The 18684-nt window shown below is 43.0% G+C and overlaps 1 protein-coding gene across 1 annotated transcript in view; it reads left to right on the top strand.

Annotated features, from left to right (window-relative positions):
- Positions 1-18684, top strand: part of DNER (delta/notch like EGF repeat containing) — a 293762-nt gene that overhangs the window by 99800 nt on the left and 175278 nt on the right. The window contains exon 2 of the mRNA XM_019657048.1: positions 17778-18092. Within this exon, the coding sequence (XP_019512593.1) occupies positions 17778-18092 (315 nt within the window). The remainder of the gene's footprint in view (positions 1-17777; positions 18093-18684) is intronic.

Raw genomic sequence — 18684 nt, 5'->3', positions numbered from 1 at the left:
GAATTTTTTATGTATTACCGTACAGCTGTTTTGCTATAAGCCAGAGGTTCTGGAATTAACTTTTTTGGTTCATGGTGGTCTTAACATCACTTTAATTTTTTTTTTGAACAGTGCCTTAGGCCAAAAAAAAAAAAAGCTAATGGTTCCATTTATGAAGGAATGTTAAAGAAAAATCAGAACTGGGCAGTAGTGAAAGTGGTAAAAACAAGTTTTATTCCAGACAATTGCAATAGGGGAAAAGAGATCTCAGTATAGAACCCGGGCTCAGTTCCAAATACCACAAGGATGGGGGGGATTTATAGCCAAGCTGCAGGTGGGGGTTGATAGATGGAAAATTACTAAGAGGAAACGTCAGGGGTAAGGGAAGTTTCCGGCTAAAACCACTGAGCAGGATTCTTGCTAAAGGCAGGCAGAGTGAGCAGACATCACCTGGGTGAGGGGTGGTGGGGAACCCGATTAGATTTTGAGGGTAAAGGTAGGGAGGATGGGGGATTCCAGCTGACTTAGCAGGATTCTTGCCAAAATCGGACAATGCAGAGATGAACAGAGACGTTTAAAAGTCGAGGCCTAGTTGGAAAAGTTCAGGGGTACCTGAGTAGATCTTGATCCAGGAGAGAATCTTTGTCAGTAGCTAGGTCCCAACAATTTATGTCCTAACAAATTCGTAGCTGTTTGAAGAAACAATGCATGTTTCTTTAAAGAAAAAAACAATACTTTTATTTCATCCTTAAATAACCACAGTTACACACTAATGGGGGACGGACGTGCGCCTGTTGTTACGTACTGCCCAGCTTCTCCCATTGTGCCACAATTGTCATCCCTGTTGAGGTTGACTTTTATGGAGTATTTGCTTTTTATCACAGCAATTGCTGAAAACCCAGCTTCGACAGGATATGATGTCATCGAGAGGAATGTAGTAGGGCCTAATGTTGGAACCATGAATTAACTACCTCTAGTAGTTCTCCATGCCTGGCCGAAGTTGTGTATCTGTTTCCTTTGAAAATTCAAAAAAAAAAAAATCCATGTCTTCCTCGGTGCTCCTGTGACTTCATGGCAGCGTCCGTGGCGCTTTGTTGCCCCATTTAGGAATTGCAGGCATAGGCAGCATATGCAGTCCTCTAGCCATTCGACAGGTATGGAAACTGGGCTCAGCATTGCCAAAGGTGCATGAGTGTCAGGAAAGGACCCCTCCCGGAAGCCAGTCCTGGGGAATGGTCTTCCAGCACCTGTGTGTGGCCGAGGAAGTGATGCCTCTCTATGTGGCCAGATGGAGCAGACGGAAACCCTCAGAGGATGCCCCCCAGGCCGTGGGCCATCCTCATGAGCATCAGCTGCATTTTCCCCTCCGGACAGTGAAGACAGCACTGTCCTGAGTGTGGGGCTCGGCAACAGGGGATGGGGTCTTTCTGAATAAGTCTTCTAAGTGAATTTCTTGCTCTCCAGGAAACCTGTCTTCCTCAGTGTTCACCCAGCTTGAGGCTGTTGAAAGTGTTCCCTGTGACTTCAGCATGATAAGTGGACCACAAATACATATTCTTCGTGTTCATTTTCAGAACTTGTGCTTGGGTTGGTTGGGTGTGGCTCGCTCCAAAGACTGAGAACTTTTCATCATCAGAGCACATGGTGGCAGGTCGCAGTTCTGGTATTTTTACTCTGGGCAAAACTGGAGGCACACGCGACATGACAAGAATGATCTATATAAGCGTACAGTTATTTTAATTCCTACTAGAGTTTTTGCAAGATGGATTGCTTCTCATGAAATTTCTTCTGTGATAAAATTTCATGATCTGAATATTTCTAGCTGCTGAGTTGAATCAGGGATATAATTCTGGGGAAGGAGACGATAGTAAAAAAAATATTTCTAAGCCATTACTCCCACCTCATTGGGGGAGCTCGACAATTACTTAGCTTTTTTTTATGAAGCTATAAAAAGTGGAATGTATAACCCATGCAACAAAATCGTCTGTGTCATTTCTGCATTAGGTGAGACATATAAGCAGCAGCGTAGGACAATGGTGATATGTCACAGCGTTTCTGATCTGTGTCCCCCCACCTGCATCGTGGGATTTGGTCCATGGGCTGTATGTAGTTCAGAGATGCCTGATATAAAAGTTTTGAGATTGTATTTTTAACATTTTGATAGAAAATCCACCTGCAATTCATTTTTGTGAGTACTACATATTTATTTTAGTTGCAACAACCAGCAATTATTTAAGTACCGCTTACTAGTTTATCCTCTCCACACTAATTGTTAGTGCCTTTCCTGTTCTGTACCAGCTTTCTTTATACAGTATATCTCTGTGCTCTCTTTTCTGAAACATTGTTGCCTTTTTCTATCCCTGTGCCAATACTATATTGTTAAAATGATGATGGCTTTGTAATAAATTTTATATCTAATAGGGAAAATACGTTGGACACACTTGGTCCTTTCCTCTCCCACTTGAGTTTTGAGATCAATTTGACATATTAGAAGAAAAAAACGAACATGGGATTTTGGTTGGAATTATACCTTTCCACTTGGATTAATATTCTTATTTCATAGTAGCCAATGGCAGGACAAGTTACGCTAATTCTCTGAGCCTCAGAGATAATATGCAGCTAATAGTATTTGCTGCATAGGGTGATAGTGAAGATGAAGTAGTTGAAACATGAAAAACCCTGGGAACTGTGCTGTGCATAGTGTAAGCCCTCAGACATCTTAGCTACAATATTATTAGCTGTTAGTATTCTTTGGCAGAAGTCCTCATATTAAAGGTTTAGGGACAGTTAACCAAAGAAGTTAATTTAAGTGGGGAATAATAAAGAAGTTTCAAACATACTTTAAGTATCTTATTTTATCGTGAAATACATCAGTGTATATTCATGCAGCAGAGGAAAGGGTTTTGTTGACTCTTCACCCCCAGTTCCACATGCTGATGGTGGTTTGTTTCCTTGTGCGGTTTGTAATTTTTTATTGTGAGCTCATTACGATAAATGTCTGTGCATGCACGTACATGTGAGTGAGTCTCGTGTGCTCTGTGCTGTGAAAGTGTCACGCCATCATTCTCCTGGTCCTGGACATGAATTTTATGTTCATTTTTTAGCTTAGGATTTCCACATCAGGGGGCGTTGTTAATCTCCTGGGATGTTCATATGGGAGGTGTGATTACTCCGGGCAACTCTTTTTCATTCAGAGGTCCTTGAGAGATGTCATTTTTTTCTCCTGTTTTTCCAAGCCTGCTGGTCGATTTATCTTCAGGCCACTTATCATCTTCTTCCTCCTCCCCCTCACCCCCCCTCATCCCCCCTGCCTTCCCTCTTTTTTAATAGGGTGGTTCTAAGACGCTTTATGTATGGACTCAGTTATAGGGCTCGCTTTTCCCCTGGGCTCAAGGCCACATTTCTTATCGCCATGTGATTTCTGGAGCTCAGACTCCCAGCCCTTAGGTCTTATTTCCAGGTCTATAATCCTCGTGGTCAATGCAGTGTCATCTGCTAATGGCTCTGGTTGTGAGTTCTCTCTTCTTATCATTTCTAAACTGGAGGATACCCCCCTCCACCCCTTTAAAAGCTCACTTTTGAATCAAAGCATTTTCTATTTTAAATAATATTGTTATAAGGTTTCAGCTGGAGAAGGACCTGCCCATCAATTCCATCTGTTATAATTAAAATCCTGAATAATGAGATCTTCCATCAATAGCTTCTATTTTCTGTGTACCTACAGTGTTTACATATGCAAGAAAGTCACGGGTGTCTATAATCTCTACACACAAACTTAATTCACATGGTCCAATTTGGCGAGCATTGTTAAATGCGACTGGTTTCCCCAATATCCAAAAACAGGTCAGAGGATGCTCTGTGCTCAAAGATTAGTTTCTGGAAAAACTCTTAGCTCTACATGGTTATGTTTTACTGACAGTTTTTTTCCAGAGGATATTCCTACCCTTCTAATTTCATGCCTCAATTGGAAATGCTAAATATTTGGGGTTTGAAAGAGATAATGTGGATGATCCGTATTGTAGAGTGTCTTCAAGCCACAGTGCCCCTGTTGTGTGTCTGTAGACATAATTATCCGGGCACCAACGATGCTGATTTAAGTAAGGCTTAGCTTGTCACGGAGGATGAAACCCCTCTGTGTCTTAAGAGACAATGCCCTCAAGTGCAGCTAGAATGTTCTCTCTTCTGCCCTGTAGAGCTGTCCTGTGTCCACAGGGCTGCAGAATTAAGGTGGGGGTGGTTTCCTGTCCCTTGTCCCTCCGCTCTCTGTTCTAGCTCCCAGGATGCAGAGTCCGGCCTCTGTTGCTGACCATCCTTGTTTCTGAGCCTCACAGCCCGTGGCTGTTTCTAGTTGACAGGGCTTTGTGGCTCACCGCTTCCACCCTCAGCCCTGTTTCTCTATTCCTTTATTGTTATTTTCTTTTGTTTCTTCTGTCTTTTATAACTTCCAAAGGCCTCTCAGTTTCCTCATGGGAAAATCCCTGACTTTTTAGTAGATGTTAGCTAATCAAAGATCTTCTTTCCTTCTATGCAATGAGATGACTAACACACATGCAATTTGGGGGTCTTTGGCTTTTGTTGATTAAAAAACAATTGCTACCGGATATCCAGGGCCTGCTGTTTTGGTGGCTTGAATTTTATTTTAGTTTTCCTTTTTTAGCTTTTTATTTTATTTTATTTTTTTTAGTGAAGTCACTTAATGAAGCTGGCTGGTTCTAGAAGGCTTCTATGCAGGTAAATAAGGTTGGACAACATGAAGACTTGAGATTTCTCCGCAGAGGCACTGATTCTTGTCCTCATTTCTGGGAGCAGCCGGGTATTAAAATTAGAGCACCTGTTTCCACTTCAGGTTAGAAAAGCTGAAGAGAGCAGAGGGAATTTTTGTGTCTGCAGAGAGAAAAACACATCAGAGTAGTCAAGGGGCCAGGCAGGCAGGTCCACAAGCATAGCAAGCAAGTGCTTTACAGCTTAAAGCGAAAGGTTTTCCCATATACGGCGACCCTGATTTTTCTGCGCCTTCACCTGGTTTCACGGCATTGGCAGAGTCCTAGCTCAACTTTTCCAGAGGGTCCTGGGCCACCAAGCCTGGCTGACACCTGCATGGTGGGACATGCCTAGAGCAGAGGATGAGGAAGGTCTAAAAGAGAGCAGTGCACTTTCTTTGTTTCAGACAATAACTATTCATCGAGTGCCGACTATGTGCCAGGTTTTGCAGCTCCCTGCTGCCTCACACAGGTGTCATTTGCCATTTCCGCCTATTTTAAATAATAAAGAAATCCTACCTTGGGGTCCTCAACAAGAGTGGAAGGCTCCTTTGAAAGTGGGCGATGGACTAGAGTCCCCACCCTGGTGTAACATGTTTTATTGGCTTCCCAAAGCTTCTAGGACAGAGGCCAAACTCATTAGGATGATGCAGAGGCAGCTGTATTTGGGCTCCTGCTGGCTTCCCCACCCCCCACCCCGGGCTGCTGGCGAGTCCTTGGGATCTGAGAGCTGCTCCACCATCTGGAGGACAGTCAGGAAGCGGCCTCGAGGTGACTTTTGAGCAAAGGCCAGTTAGTATCATCGTCTTTGCCAGCAGCTCCTGGGTTCTCTCAGGAAGGGGAACTTGGGGTGCAGGAAAGTCTCAAAGCAGGGGTGCAGTTGATGCTGCTTTTGACAGTTTTCACCAGGGTCCCCTGTCATGTGCAGTCACCTGCCTGCCTCACTCAGGCTGTGCCTCCGGTTACACAGTTGATAGATGGCAAAGACGTTTCCTAGAAAAGTTTAAAGAAAAAAGATGTAACAAAATATGCTTGTTTCGTTTGGCTGGTGGGATGTCCCTCAGAAAGGTGTCGTCCTAGCTTTCACATGTGTGGACAATTTCAGCCCAGACTGTCAGCACTTTAATGAACTAGCTCTTCTCAGGATAAATCACCTTGTTCTGCGTCTTCTCTCACTGTTGGTGTGGCCAGTCTGGGTGGAATCCCCGAGGCCCCTTCACCTTTGCTGCCCTTGCTGTGGGCACATCACACGATGCATAAACTCTGCTGTCCCCTCCTCTGCCTGGGTAGGGGAGCTCCATTTGCTCAGACTTTGCCCTGTGCACAGCCCTGAAACTTGGTCAGCTGTGGTTCATAAAGCAGGTACCTGCTCTGAGAAGCCATGTTTTCCTGGGGTGGGGGAGAACCAAATGAGGGCAGAAGAAAACCGGGCTTTTCCAAGCTCTTTACCCTGCTAAGGGTCCATATTCCTATGGGCTCCATTCTCCTGGACACACCTGCAGGCATCTCACATTCCATGAATGCAAAATTAAAGCCTTCTGCAGAGCCGGAACCAGGGCCCTCTGGGCAGGGGTCTTCTCTGAGTGCTGAGTGAGCTCCGTTCAGGTTCTTTCGAAGGTCTGATGAGCCGCCCAGGATTTGGGGTCTGTTTAACCTGATGGCCTCCACAGCTGATTGGACTCAACATCTCTTAGATACCTGAATATCTTCCTGCCCCAAACCAAAAACTGTGGCTTCCTGCCCCTTGTTTAACTGGTCCTTTCTGAATCCCGTATTTCAGTGAGTGATCCTACCATTTACTTGGTTGTCCAAGTCAAACGCCCAGAAGTCACCATGCACAGCTCCTTTTCTTTTTCACCCCACGCCTCTATCGGTCAGTCTCCCAATCCTAGGACTCGCCAGCCTGCCTTTACCTTCCCAGCTATGTTGACCCAGCCTTAGCTATGGCCTCCATCACCCTCACCTGCATAATTGCAGTGGTTTCCTAATATATCCCTATCATCCTTTTGTCTCCAGGTTGACCCCCCACCCACTAACACATCATCCCATTGTTGCTAGAGGCCTTTTTCTAAACTGTTTCATCTGTCATATTCCTGTGTACAATTCATTATTGACTTGCTTTCAGAGCCCAAGGCAAACTCTTTAGCATCACAGGCTGTGGACCGATTTTCACCTTTAACAAACCTCTTTTGAAAGCCCCCTGACATAGTGCCCTTTCTTCTGCTAAATAGAACCACTTGCAGTTCTCTCAATGTACCACCCTCTGTAACACCCCAGGGCCTTTGTACTTGCTGTTCTCTCTGGCAGGAGCCCCCTTTCTTGCTCTCCTTTCCTTGGGCGGCTCCTCCTTGACCCTTGAGACTTACTTAACGTAGTAAGATTTCCTGGATTACCTTGGAGAGTCCAGTGCCCCACTCTCTGGTTTTCACAGCACCCTGTATGCATAGCTCATGGCTCTGATTTCACTGTGATCAAGTCACGCTTTATTCATCTGTTATCCTCTTCATCACTAGTCTTAGGGCTTGTGCCATTCATCTGTGTGTTTCCAGATACCCTGCCAAACCTTTTTCATCAAGGTTATCATATGCGAGGGCTCCCTTCACCATAGGATCGCTAGATGTAGAGATTAATTATTTTTAAAATTAGCTTTTAAGAAAGAGAATTCTGTTTTTGTGTATGGTGTGAGAGAGGAGTCAAGTTTAATTCCCCCGCCCCCCTATATAGATATCCATTTATTGAAAAGACTGTATTTATCACACTACTCTATTCCAGAAACGAAGTGTCCATATGTGATCATTCTAGTTCTTGACTCTCTATTCCATTGTCCTAATGATTGTAGCTTTAAAATTCCTGATTCCTTATAGGGCAAGCCCTCTTTCAGTGTTCTTATTATTCAAGAGTGTCTGGGCTATTTGCGGACATTTTACACAAGAACAACGACCACCACCACAACAAAAAAAAAATCCTTGTGATTTTTTGTTGCAGTTGCATTGTATCTGTAAATCGCTTTGGGGAAAAATCGAATCTTTGTAATATTGAGCTTTCTAATCATCACTAGACTCTCCCTCTGTTCACATATATCTTGTTTAATTTCTCTCAATGCTCTTTTACTGTTTTACAGCTCTCCTTGTGGAGGTCATGCATGGCTTTCATTTCATTTATACCTAGGTATTTGAGTTTTTTTGATAGATTGTAAACAGTACCTTTTTAAAATTTTATCTTTTGTTTGTTTCTGATACATGGAGGTGCAACTGTTCTTTTTTTTTTTCCCAAGAAATTTTGACCTTGTATCTAGCAAACTTGCTGGAATTCCATATTCTTTTTTTTTTAAATTCCGTATTCTAATACTTTACCTTCATGCATCATCATATAGCCTCTGAATCATGACAGCTTTTGTTCCTATTCAATCCTTATCTTTTTATTCTTGCCTCCTTGCTCTGGCTAGGACCTTTAGTGTCATGTTCAATGGAAGTGGTGATGCAAACATCCTTGCTTTGTTATCCATTCCAGAGAGAAACTTTTCAACATTTCACCAAAAAGTATTAAATTTGCTACAGGTTTTTTTTTTTTTGGTAGATACTCTTTATCAGATTAAAGAAACGCGCTTCTATTCCTATTTGCTAAAAGTCTTCCCTCTACATGAATGTTGAGTTTAATAAAATGCTTTTCCTGCATCCGTTGAGATGCTCATGTGATCTTGTAGGAAGTTGAATTCCCAGGTTGCTGCAGGCTGCTTTTCCTGAGGAGGCAGGGACGTGAAGGTTGACTTATCTCCTGGATTCATCGCATTGTTGTTTTGTGAAAAGAGTTTGCTAGGATGTATGAGTGTCTCTGATGAGAAGCACAACAGGAATGTATGCATTGAAATTGTTCTTTAAGTTTCTGATTTGAGAAACTTGTCTTTGAATGACTAAAAGAAAAAAGGAAGAAAAGCATTTCATTTGAGGCGGTGTGCCTATGCAGGTACATGCAGTTGAGTGTTATCTTGGGGAATCTAGTTGACTATGGAAACCAGGGGACAAAGGCTTTGCCTGGTTTTTGAAGAACAGTTATTTAATTCTTGATATATCTGCAACTGAGCAGGGCTTAAAGATTCATCAGTATGACTATTAACTATGTATTGGCTAGACTAAAGCAAGGGTAGAGTAATTTCAAGATAATTTCCAAATGTAGCATACTTTAAAGAGATACCATGAAAAAGTAGAGAGATAATTAGGTTTATTTTTAATGGAGTCATTTCATTGTCAAATGTTCGGATTCTACTTATAATTTCCTTTTAGCCTACTTACAAATGTGACTCAACCCACATGCAAAAATCAGGACAGGCTGATTTTAAGAAAGTTGACTCAGATTTTGAGGGGAAAAATCGCCTGCCTAGATTAGTCTTGGAATAATTTTCAAGTAGATCTAGAGTTCCTAATAGAGGAGTAAAGAAATACTCAAAACGTGGGAAGGCATGTTTCACTATGCTATACAGTCCTTGGTTTAGTAAAGTGAATGAGCATTTTTATTATTTAAAGTTAGAAACAAAAATTCATGGGAAGCGTTTCTTGGCTGTGCCTACTATTGGCATAAACACCGTAGCGATTTCTTCCCACATCTTTCCTCCTCGTGGGTAAGCAGTTGGCGTTGGGATGTAGTTAAGATCTTTGTTGAATAAAGTGGGAAAAATATCCTTTTAAAGACAGAAACGCTGTGACAGTTGGACCCCAACATTGTTCATTTGCTTTTCATCATGAAGATGACATTTCTAACGAGTGCAAGTCCTATTGTGGACCGAGAAACCCAATATTAAGAATGTACAGGGCCGGCTGAGTGGCGCGATGGTTAAGAGCTGGCTTGGGACACCAGAGAGCCCCGGTTCGGATCCCACATATGAGGGCCAATGACACTGCCCTCTACAAAAAACAAAATAAAACAAACAAAAGCAAAAAAAAAAAAAGAATGTGCAGCCCCATCCTTTCTTTTTGCAGTTGAGGAAACTGAGTCCCAAGAAACATCCCTGTCTTGTGCAAGATTCTCCACAAATGGGAGTGGAACCCCGGGCTTTCTCTACTGTATCATAGTACTTCAGGGTAGCAATTCTCATTACTATTTTTTTTTTCAGAAACCCCGAAATCCAAAATTTGGCATCATCTATGATGTAGTCCCCCTCCCCATTGGCAGATGTAGACACTCCTGGTATTTCAAGGCCCGCTAGCCTGTGTGACTCTTCCCCGCACACCCAGACCCTGGGTTCCACCTAGTTCTGTGTTTAGCCTTTGCAGTGAGCTGTCCATCACTCATCTCCATTTAGTTCAGTTGATGCGTCAGTAGAAGGAGAATTTCCACATTTCTTGCAGTGAAACGTGACCCTCCATAGTGGTCTTGCTTTATAGTGCGTCATCTAGGGAAGGCTTCCTTTCACAGTGCCAAGATTTATCCTGCCACGTTCCTGCACATAGTTGTGATTAAAAGAGCATCTGGTCCCTTCTCTGTCCTAAGTTGTACTGCGAAAGGTCCCTCTGTGTCTTAATCGGTCGGTGCATGCCAGCCCAGTAAGGGACTTCAGTAGGGAGCAAAAAAATAGCAGTAATTGCTGTGGACATGATCATGGCCTCTTTCAAGTTGGTCTTCTTTGAAGTCTACCCTGATGAGTCCACCTACCTGTCTCTTCCTTTCGTGAACCAAAAGTCAGTAGTGTCTGGATCAGGGATTGGCAAACTCAAGGGCTCCATAATAAATATGGAAATGGCTTTGTCAGCTGGACAGTCTCTGTGGCAACTGCTCAGCTGCTGATGCAGTGTAGTCAAAACATACACAGATGGCTGTGGCTGTGTCCCAGTAAGACTTGATTTATGGAAGCGGGCTGAGTTTGGCCCGTGGTTGTAGTTTGCCAGCCTGGTTTATACGGACAAACTCTGGATTTTTTGTTTTTGGACCAAGTGTGTCAGAACCATCTGGGGAACTCTGAGAGATACGGGTTTCTAGGCCTCACCCTCAGTTTTGATGAACAGCTTGGAGCTGGGGAATCTGTATTTAAAAAAGTTCCTTAATTGATTCTGCTGCCCAGACACATTATTAAAACAATGGTCCCTTCTTCTTTTAAAAAATTTGTATGTGTACTTATATATAAATAGACACATGATACTGTGTTTTGTGCTGAAAAATAATATTGAAAATGGCGTGATTCTGTACACGTCATTCTGCACATTCCTTGTTTAGTCTCTGCCCTTTTTATTGCGGTGTCTCTCAGTTAGTGATATCTAGGAATCTATGTAGTAAAGAACTTAATCCTCTGTAATATGTTGTACATTTTTCTTCATCATGTTGCTACCTTTTAGCTTCATTTATGGAGTCATGTGGATTTTGTAAAACATTTTAATGGAGTGAAATGCATTAATCTGTTCCTTGAAGGAGTGATTTTGTTCCGGGGGCACTGGCAGTGTCTGCAGACATTTTTGGCTGTCACAACTGTCATTGTTGGATGGAGGGCCTCTACTGGCATCTAGTAAGTGGAGATGAGGCATGCTGCAAACCTCCTATGATGCACAGGGCAGCCCACAACACTGCAGTATACAGATGATGTGTTATAGAAATGTACACCTGAAACCTATATAATTTTACTAACCAATGTTACCCCAATAAATTTAATAACCCCCCTCCCCCCCCAAAAAAAACCCCAAAACAATCCAGCCCAGAGTCAGTAGTGTTGAGAAATGATGTTGAATAGTGATGTTGAGAAATCCTGCTGTGGGGATTTGTTTTTGTTCCTTGCTTAATAAGGTACCTTCTTCTTCCTATGACACTAAGATCTATATCAAAATCTGTACTCAGAAATTCCTGCTCAGAAAAATTACTAAAACAATGGCCCATTCTATTGATTTCTAAATACCACACACAGATCCCACAGCTATTTCTCTTCTGTGCCTATATCTCACTCCTCACTGCTCTTTGAGAGCCACGAGTCCACTGTGTCCCCTTGGTGACCTGCGTGGCCTGGGTCACATAACGGGCTCCATCTGGGTTTGCAGATGCTCCTCCTGGGCGGTGCTGGGTTCCGGTCCCCGGGCTGACTCTGTCCACTGAGCACGGGTACAAATGAGGGAGGGGAGGTGACCTCAGGTTTGCACTGTCCTCCTCCGGACCCTCTGAAATCAGTGTCAGTAAGCACCGAATGGCCATCAGCAGCATCTGAAATCACAGAGCTCGGGGAGGCCTTGAGGAGTTGCACCCTCGCCCCTCACTTAATGTGCGAGGGCTGTGTGTCCAGAGCAGGCATGGGATGCGTCCAGAGCCTCTGAGCCACCTGGGAAGACTAGGGCCGACGCCAGGCTCGGGTTACTCAGCCGGCCCCATTTTCCATTAGGAAAGCCCTTTCTGATGCCTTTGTTCTGTTGAGAGCTGCCATGGTCATCTAAAACAGACTGGCTCTGTGACCTTCTCGTGAGCTGCTCATTTCATACCCACAATTGTCAAACCCGTTTTCTCTGTCTCAGAGTTAGGGACTTAAACTCAATCAAACACATGATTATAATAGTCGGCATGCATCTAAGCAGGGTATTAATTGACCATTAGGCTGCTTGGGGCAGGTCCAAGTCAACGGGTCTTTTCCTTCTGTTAGACTGTGAGCTCTTTGATAGCTAGGAATGGGCTTTATTCGTCTTTCTGACCCCTCTTCTAGGTACCCTACCTGGCTCTTCATGGGTGCTCCATAAACGTCCCTTGAATTACTGACCAGCCACATTGAGTTTTCTGTAAAAGTACGGGAGAGGTAGGAGCAAAACCCATAGCTTCTCAAAACTAGCATGGAAGGATCACCTGGGAAGGTAGTTATGTCTCCCCAGGCCCCACCATTACCCAGGTAATACTGATGCAAGTGTCCATAGGCTGTTCTTTGAGTCAACCCTACAAGCTTTGACTTACTGTATTGAATGGCCCTGTGAACGGGCCTCTTTCATACTTGTTTTAAGTTTGACCTTTCACCCTTCTGTTTGTGTGTTGCAGGGGGGTTAGAATTGCCAGAAACTTGGATAGCACACTGTGTAAGGATGGAAAACAGGTCGCAGCTAAAGTGTCACATGAGACACCTTCCTATCCCGAGTTCCTGGGGTGTCAGGCATCTTCGCTGTGGCCTGGCCTCCTATCTCACCTGGTGAACACCCCCATAAATGCTCTTCATTGTATTGTAAATTATTTGACATAGATGAAAAGTTTAAAATAAAATGTGAAAAGAACAGTTTTAGATTAGTTCTAGGATGTGAAAAAATTGGACTTAAATAGACAAATTAACCTTATGTGACAAACATATAGCATTTAATGAATGAGCTTGCTGGTTATCTGTAAGCAGAAAATCATCAACCCATGGGCTTTCTCTTTACTCCTTTTTAAAGGTGATATTACAAAGCCAATATCATTTTTTCCCCTATCATTAGAAGCGAGAAGTTATAGCCAGGAAAATATCACCTGTTAAATTTTGGGTATCCCCAAAGTCAGGTCTATTAATTATGATATTTTGCCTCATTATGCATTTTGACAGCTTGGTTATTTCCTGCTTAAAGTTCAAACTTAATGGGATTCAAGGGCAGTAGTGACCTCTATCTACAACAGCGCTTTTTTTATTATCAGATAAATTACAAATACAAACTTAAAAAACATAATCTCAGTAAGTTGTGTCCAGTCAGACAGGACTTACAATAAATATTTATGGTTCCAGGATTCTGCTTAAAATCTAATGATTGCATTTTATCTTATATTTACTGTTATGTAAATGAAACTGATTTTTTTTTAAATGAAACTAATCTAATTAATGTTAGAGAATATAATGGCAGGTAATTGTCATTGTTGGTGAAGCAACAAATAGAAAAGCCAAGGAAGTAGCATTAATATGAATTGATTATTTTAAAGGAGGGATCAGTGACCTCATAGTGCATTTAACTTTCTGCTTTGTACCCCAGTGTGTGTGGGTGGGGGTGGGGGTGGAGGGGCTGCATCACATCATTCACTGTTTTGAATCCCTTTAGAAATCTCTACAATTGGCAGTTTAATTTTTAGCTTTTGTTTTCTTTACCGGGAACATTTCTCCTGGTCCTCCATGCTAACCATTCTTTATGTAATCCTATATTGCTACTGGTGCATTCCTCTCATCTATGAAACCCAGACCGCAGCACTTAAACTGTACCGTTTATCATCCCATAGTTTCCTTGCAGGGCTTTATGTCCTCACTGGTGGGACTGACATCTGGGCATGGTGAATTGGGCGCCGCTGTGCAGGCCTGCCCTTTCCACCCAGGTTTATCCGCCAGTACCCGACACTGCCCCCTAGGGGACGGACTTCACACAGCAGCACACCTAGACGGCCACTGAGGACCAGAGGAAGACGGGTTGGAGCACTGGTGTCCAGAGCCTTCAGGCTCCCCCTTGACTTCTGTTCTCAAGACCTGGGACTGGGCCTTGGAGAATCCGAATTCCATTTTACAGAGCAGTACACTTCACGGGCTCCTGCAGCTGCTTTGTATATAACACCACTCACTCACTCAGCCATTGATTCAGTCAGCTCCCCTGTTTTACAGCTAGAGGCATTCAAGTAAATGTGGGGGAGGGAAATATGGCCTCATAGGGGTTACATTCTAGTGGGGGAAGATAGAAAATAAATATAATAAATAATGTTTCCCCCTCACACACAATATATTAAAAGGTGATAGATGTTATGTGGAAAAATGAAGCAGAGAACGAGAAAAATGACAGTGCCAAGGGGTAGAGACATGGTTACTGTTCAGTAGGGTGCTCGGAGAAGTCCTCCTGAGCAGATGACATTTGAGCAAAGACTCATAGGAGGCCTGGGAGTAAGAAGTGAGAGTGTTCCAGGTAGAGGGAATGGACGTGCAAAGGCCCTGAGGCAGGAGATGCCTGGAGAGATGGAGGAACAGTGAGGTCTGTGAGTCTGGAGCCAAGTGAGGGCGGAATGGGCAGTGATGCTAAAGCAATTTAGGGAAGGAGAGATCACATTGGCCTTAGTAAGACTTTGTAAAGACTGACTTTTATTCTGAGTAACATTCTAATGAATTTTACTTCTAATGAATATTGCTTAACATTGCTAAGTCTCAGCTGTAAAAGTAGAATAATAAATGCACTTACCTTAGAGAGTTGTTGTAAGGAGGAGGTTAAGAAAGGTAAAATGCTAAATGTAGTGGAAAGTACACAGAAAGTACTCAGTAAATGGCAGGAAGTACTAGTTTTGCTGTACTAAGTAAAGTACTTAGTAAAGGTACTAAGAACAACATTACAAGATGTTACTATGTAACATCTACAGGGGCAGAAACTGCATTTGTTTTGTTTTATTTTTCCTTTTAGCATTTTATTCCCAGACCTGGTACAGTTCGAGTCACATAGAGAGGCCTCAATCAATATTCACTGAGTATTACCATCATACCTGTATTCTAACAAAGCATTTTAGATGGTTTTCATTGGCCTGTATTTAACTCTTACTTATTTTCTGGTGCGCACAGAAGTATAACCTTTACCTTTTGTCTTCTCCACAGGATATATATATATATATATTTATTTTTTTTTTCATGGTAATAACTAGATAACAAAGCTGCAGTGCTGTGTTGTGGAAGGAACTCGTGGCTGAACGTCAGGTGTGGCATGGTTTGGCTTTCTTTTGTAGTGGCTGTGAGGGGTCACTCAACTCCTCTGCCCTCGCATTTCCCAACAGTGATGTGGGCTCAGAAAAATCCTTCTCAATTTCAGGGTTGGCTGTGAGCACAGTGAGATACTATACGGCTATGTTCTTTGGAAACCTAAATAACCATCTCAGGGGGAGCGGTATAGGGAGTAGCCTGTACTGTGTGAGCGCAGATACCTGTGCTTTGAATTCTTTCTCTGGAGCAGGTGGTGGATTCATGCTGTGCCTTGGTGCCTCTCTGAGGACTGGCTGTTGCCAGCGGTGGCTGTGGGATGGGGTAGAAGCCTGGGGTCTCTCTGGCCCTCAGCGAGGTGGTCTTTGCCTTAGTAATATCATTCTCTAAGCTGCACAGTGAAGGTTTGGATTTCCAGAATTATTTTTTGTAATCTCTTCAATGTACTTAAATGAGCTAAATGTATTTCTGCGTCTTTTAAGCACATGTTAAAAGTCTCAATCTGTGACTAAGTGAACCTCAGACATTGTATTAAAAGTTCGTTTCAGAAACATGGCTTACAGGTCCCCTTTATCCTAGCTAATTAAATCCTTCCTCCTTCCTGTCGTATCATTCTTGAGGTGATACTTAAAAATAAAGCAGAAACAAGATAACAATATCATGACTAAAGGAGCAATTCACATCTCTGCCTCATCACACATTGCTTTCCAAATAGCAATCAATCTCTCTGTCTTTATTTTGTCAATACATTCTAAAGGAAACCCCGCCATGTTTTCTGTGCTCCTCGATGAGCTGGGATTACAGCGGATAAAGTCCATGTGCTCATGGAGCTCACATGGTTGTGGCAGAGGAAAAAAAGGGATTATTCTAGGTTTTGTAGTGAGGGAAGGTCCCCGAGGAGATGACATTGGAGTAGAGAACTTAGTGAAATGAGAGAGATGGCCATGCAAAGTCTGGGAGGAGAGCATTCCAGGCAGAGAGCCCACAGGTGCAAAAGCCCTGAGGTTGGAATGACCTTGGCTTGGACAGAAAGAAAGCAGCCAGGGAGGAGGGACATGGGTGGGAAGAGAGGACATCAGGGTAGGAAGGGGTCAGTTCAGGGAGAGCTCTGTCTGCTATGGAAACACTTTACTTTGAGTTGATAAAGATTATAAATATTTTAAATCATTTACGGTTTAAATATTATCTGCAAATACCAGTCCACCGACTTGTTTGAGATTCTGTGAAGGAATTGCCAAGTGATAGCAGAGACTTAACAGTCTTTCAGGAGCTTCATTTTATTCAATTCAAAAGCCCCTTAACAGTTCTGAAGGAGCTGGTTGGAAATTGTTTGACGAGAATTTTAGCGGAGCGAGTGGCCATTTTCCACGCAGAATTACTTGTGTGTGTGTGTGTGTGTGTGTGTGTGTGTGTGTTTATATGTGAACCATTTCAATAGGAGAAATCGGGGCCCCGTTTCTCTGTAGTTTGTTTTTTCCTGAATTCTATTTTACAATCAGCCCTGAGAAGCCGGGGGTACATCAAATAGAGGTCTAACTTTCTGTTATCCCATAAGCAAATGATAATTGAATAAGCATCGAGAACATGCCGGAACCCTGGAGCTGTCTCCAGAGAAGCATTATTTCATCATTTAATTTTACATTGTTTTGTAGCATCTCCAAGTAATAACAAATGGCGATCCAGAGGTCGGCAAAGGACTCAGTGATATAAACACTCAGAATAAAAATACAATTTAAGAAAGACACGCAAGTGAATTTTTAGCTCCCATATCCAGCAAGGTGACATTTCTCTGTAATCACCTTCCAAAATAATGAGGTAGAAACTTCCACAAAATTCTGCTTAATACAAGTTGCCACCATGCTCTCTACTTGCTTGCAGTTGTCATGCATGCTCCTCATTTTAGAAGTCTGTCATGAAATAATAATCACCTTAGAAAGCTTTGTTCCTCAGGTAGGAAATTGGGAGACTGAGGTAGAAGCATCTGTCGGAGAGAGAAGCTAGGCAAGAAGCCTTGTGATGGTCCAGGATGTGCAAAAGAAGACTTAATTTAGACCCCTGGTGTCATTTGTCATGACACGCAGCTACAAATACCAACGTTGGTATTTTCCTAATGAGGCTTGATTCGAATTATTTTTGCCTTAGAAAATTCCTCTAGAGAACGTGTTCCTGAAATCAACATACGTAGTTTAGGGCGTTGGGGTTCGGGGAGGCTCTTCTCCACTATGCATGTCCTGGCTGGACACCTGTTACCTGTGGAAAGGTTAATGTTGGGATGACTTTGGGACAAGCAGTGAAGACCGTGTATTGCACAGGAGCAGCGTTTCCTAGAGCAGCAGCTCTGAGATGCTGAGCTAATTTTCTAGCGATGGCACCACTTTTCTTATGAGGGAATGATTGACCCATTTGTGGTCTCCTTTCAGCTTGTTGCGGATCCTTGCGCCAGCAACCCTTGTCACCATGGCAACTGCAGCAGCAACAGCAGCAGCAGCCCCAGCAGCGATGGCTACCTCTGTCTTTGCACTGAAGGCTATGAAGGTCCAAACTGTGAACAGGCACTTCCCAGTCTTCCAACCTCTGGCTGGACCGAGTCAATGGCACCCAGACAGCTCCAGCCTGTCCCCGCTACCCAGGAGCCTGACGTCATCCTGCCCCGCTCTCAGGCAACCGTGACCCTGCCCACGTGGCAGCCGAAATCAGGGCAGAAAGTTGTCGAAATGAAATGGGATCAAGTGGAGGTGAGAATGTTTTGGTGCATGTGTTTTTATGTAAGGAACTAGCTAGGTTAAAATAATTCCAGTGGTTCTAATGTCAGCAGTAAAAATGGAAAACCTTTAAATCGCCTATTGAACAAACCAACGTGCCCAACCGTGTTCCCATCCGCACTTGTTTAACAACTCTCTTGGTTACACAAATGGGACATTTGGCTTATGATTGTCTCGTGAGTATAAAGAGAGTAATCAAGCAAAGAAAAGGAATAGAAGTATTTTCTGGAACGATATCCACATACATTTCTGCGAGGTAATCTTAGATTTGGGGGCAGGCAGCTCAAAAAAGAGTCATATAAACGGATGGATCACAGACCCTCCATTGTTGATCTAATTTTCCTTCATGGAATAGCATGCCCAACCTTTTGTTTGTTTTTATGGTTTAGGTTCTATTTTTGGTACCTTGCAGCATTTCAGTAAGATTTTTGGGGAAAAAAGAGATATCATTGATTTTTAAAATATTTTGAGAATGCGTGTGAGAACGAAATTTGCAAGTTTTATTTGTTTTGGCAATAGTAAATTCTATTTATTGAATCTTGTCCAGCCTGAGTTTGACTTATTG

The sequence above is a fragment of the Hipposideros armiger genome, unplaced genomic scaffold (assembly GCF_001890085.2).
Source record: "Hipposideros armiger isolate ML-2016 unplaced genomic scaffold, ASM189008v1 scaffold_273, whole genome shotgun sequence".
NCBI classification, from domain to species: Eukaryota; Metazoa; Chordata; class Mammalia; order Chiroptera; family Hipposideridae; genus Hipposideros; species Hipposideros armiger.
This window is presented reverse-complemented; position numbering and strand designations above follow the sequence as displayed.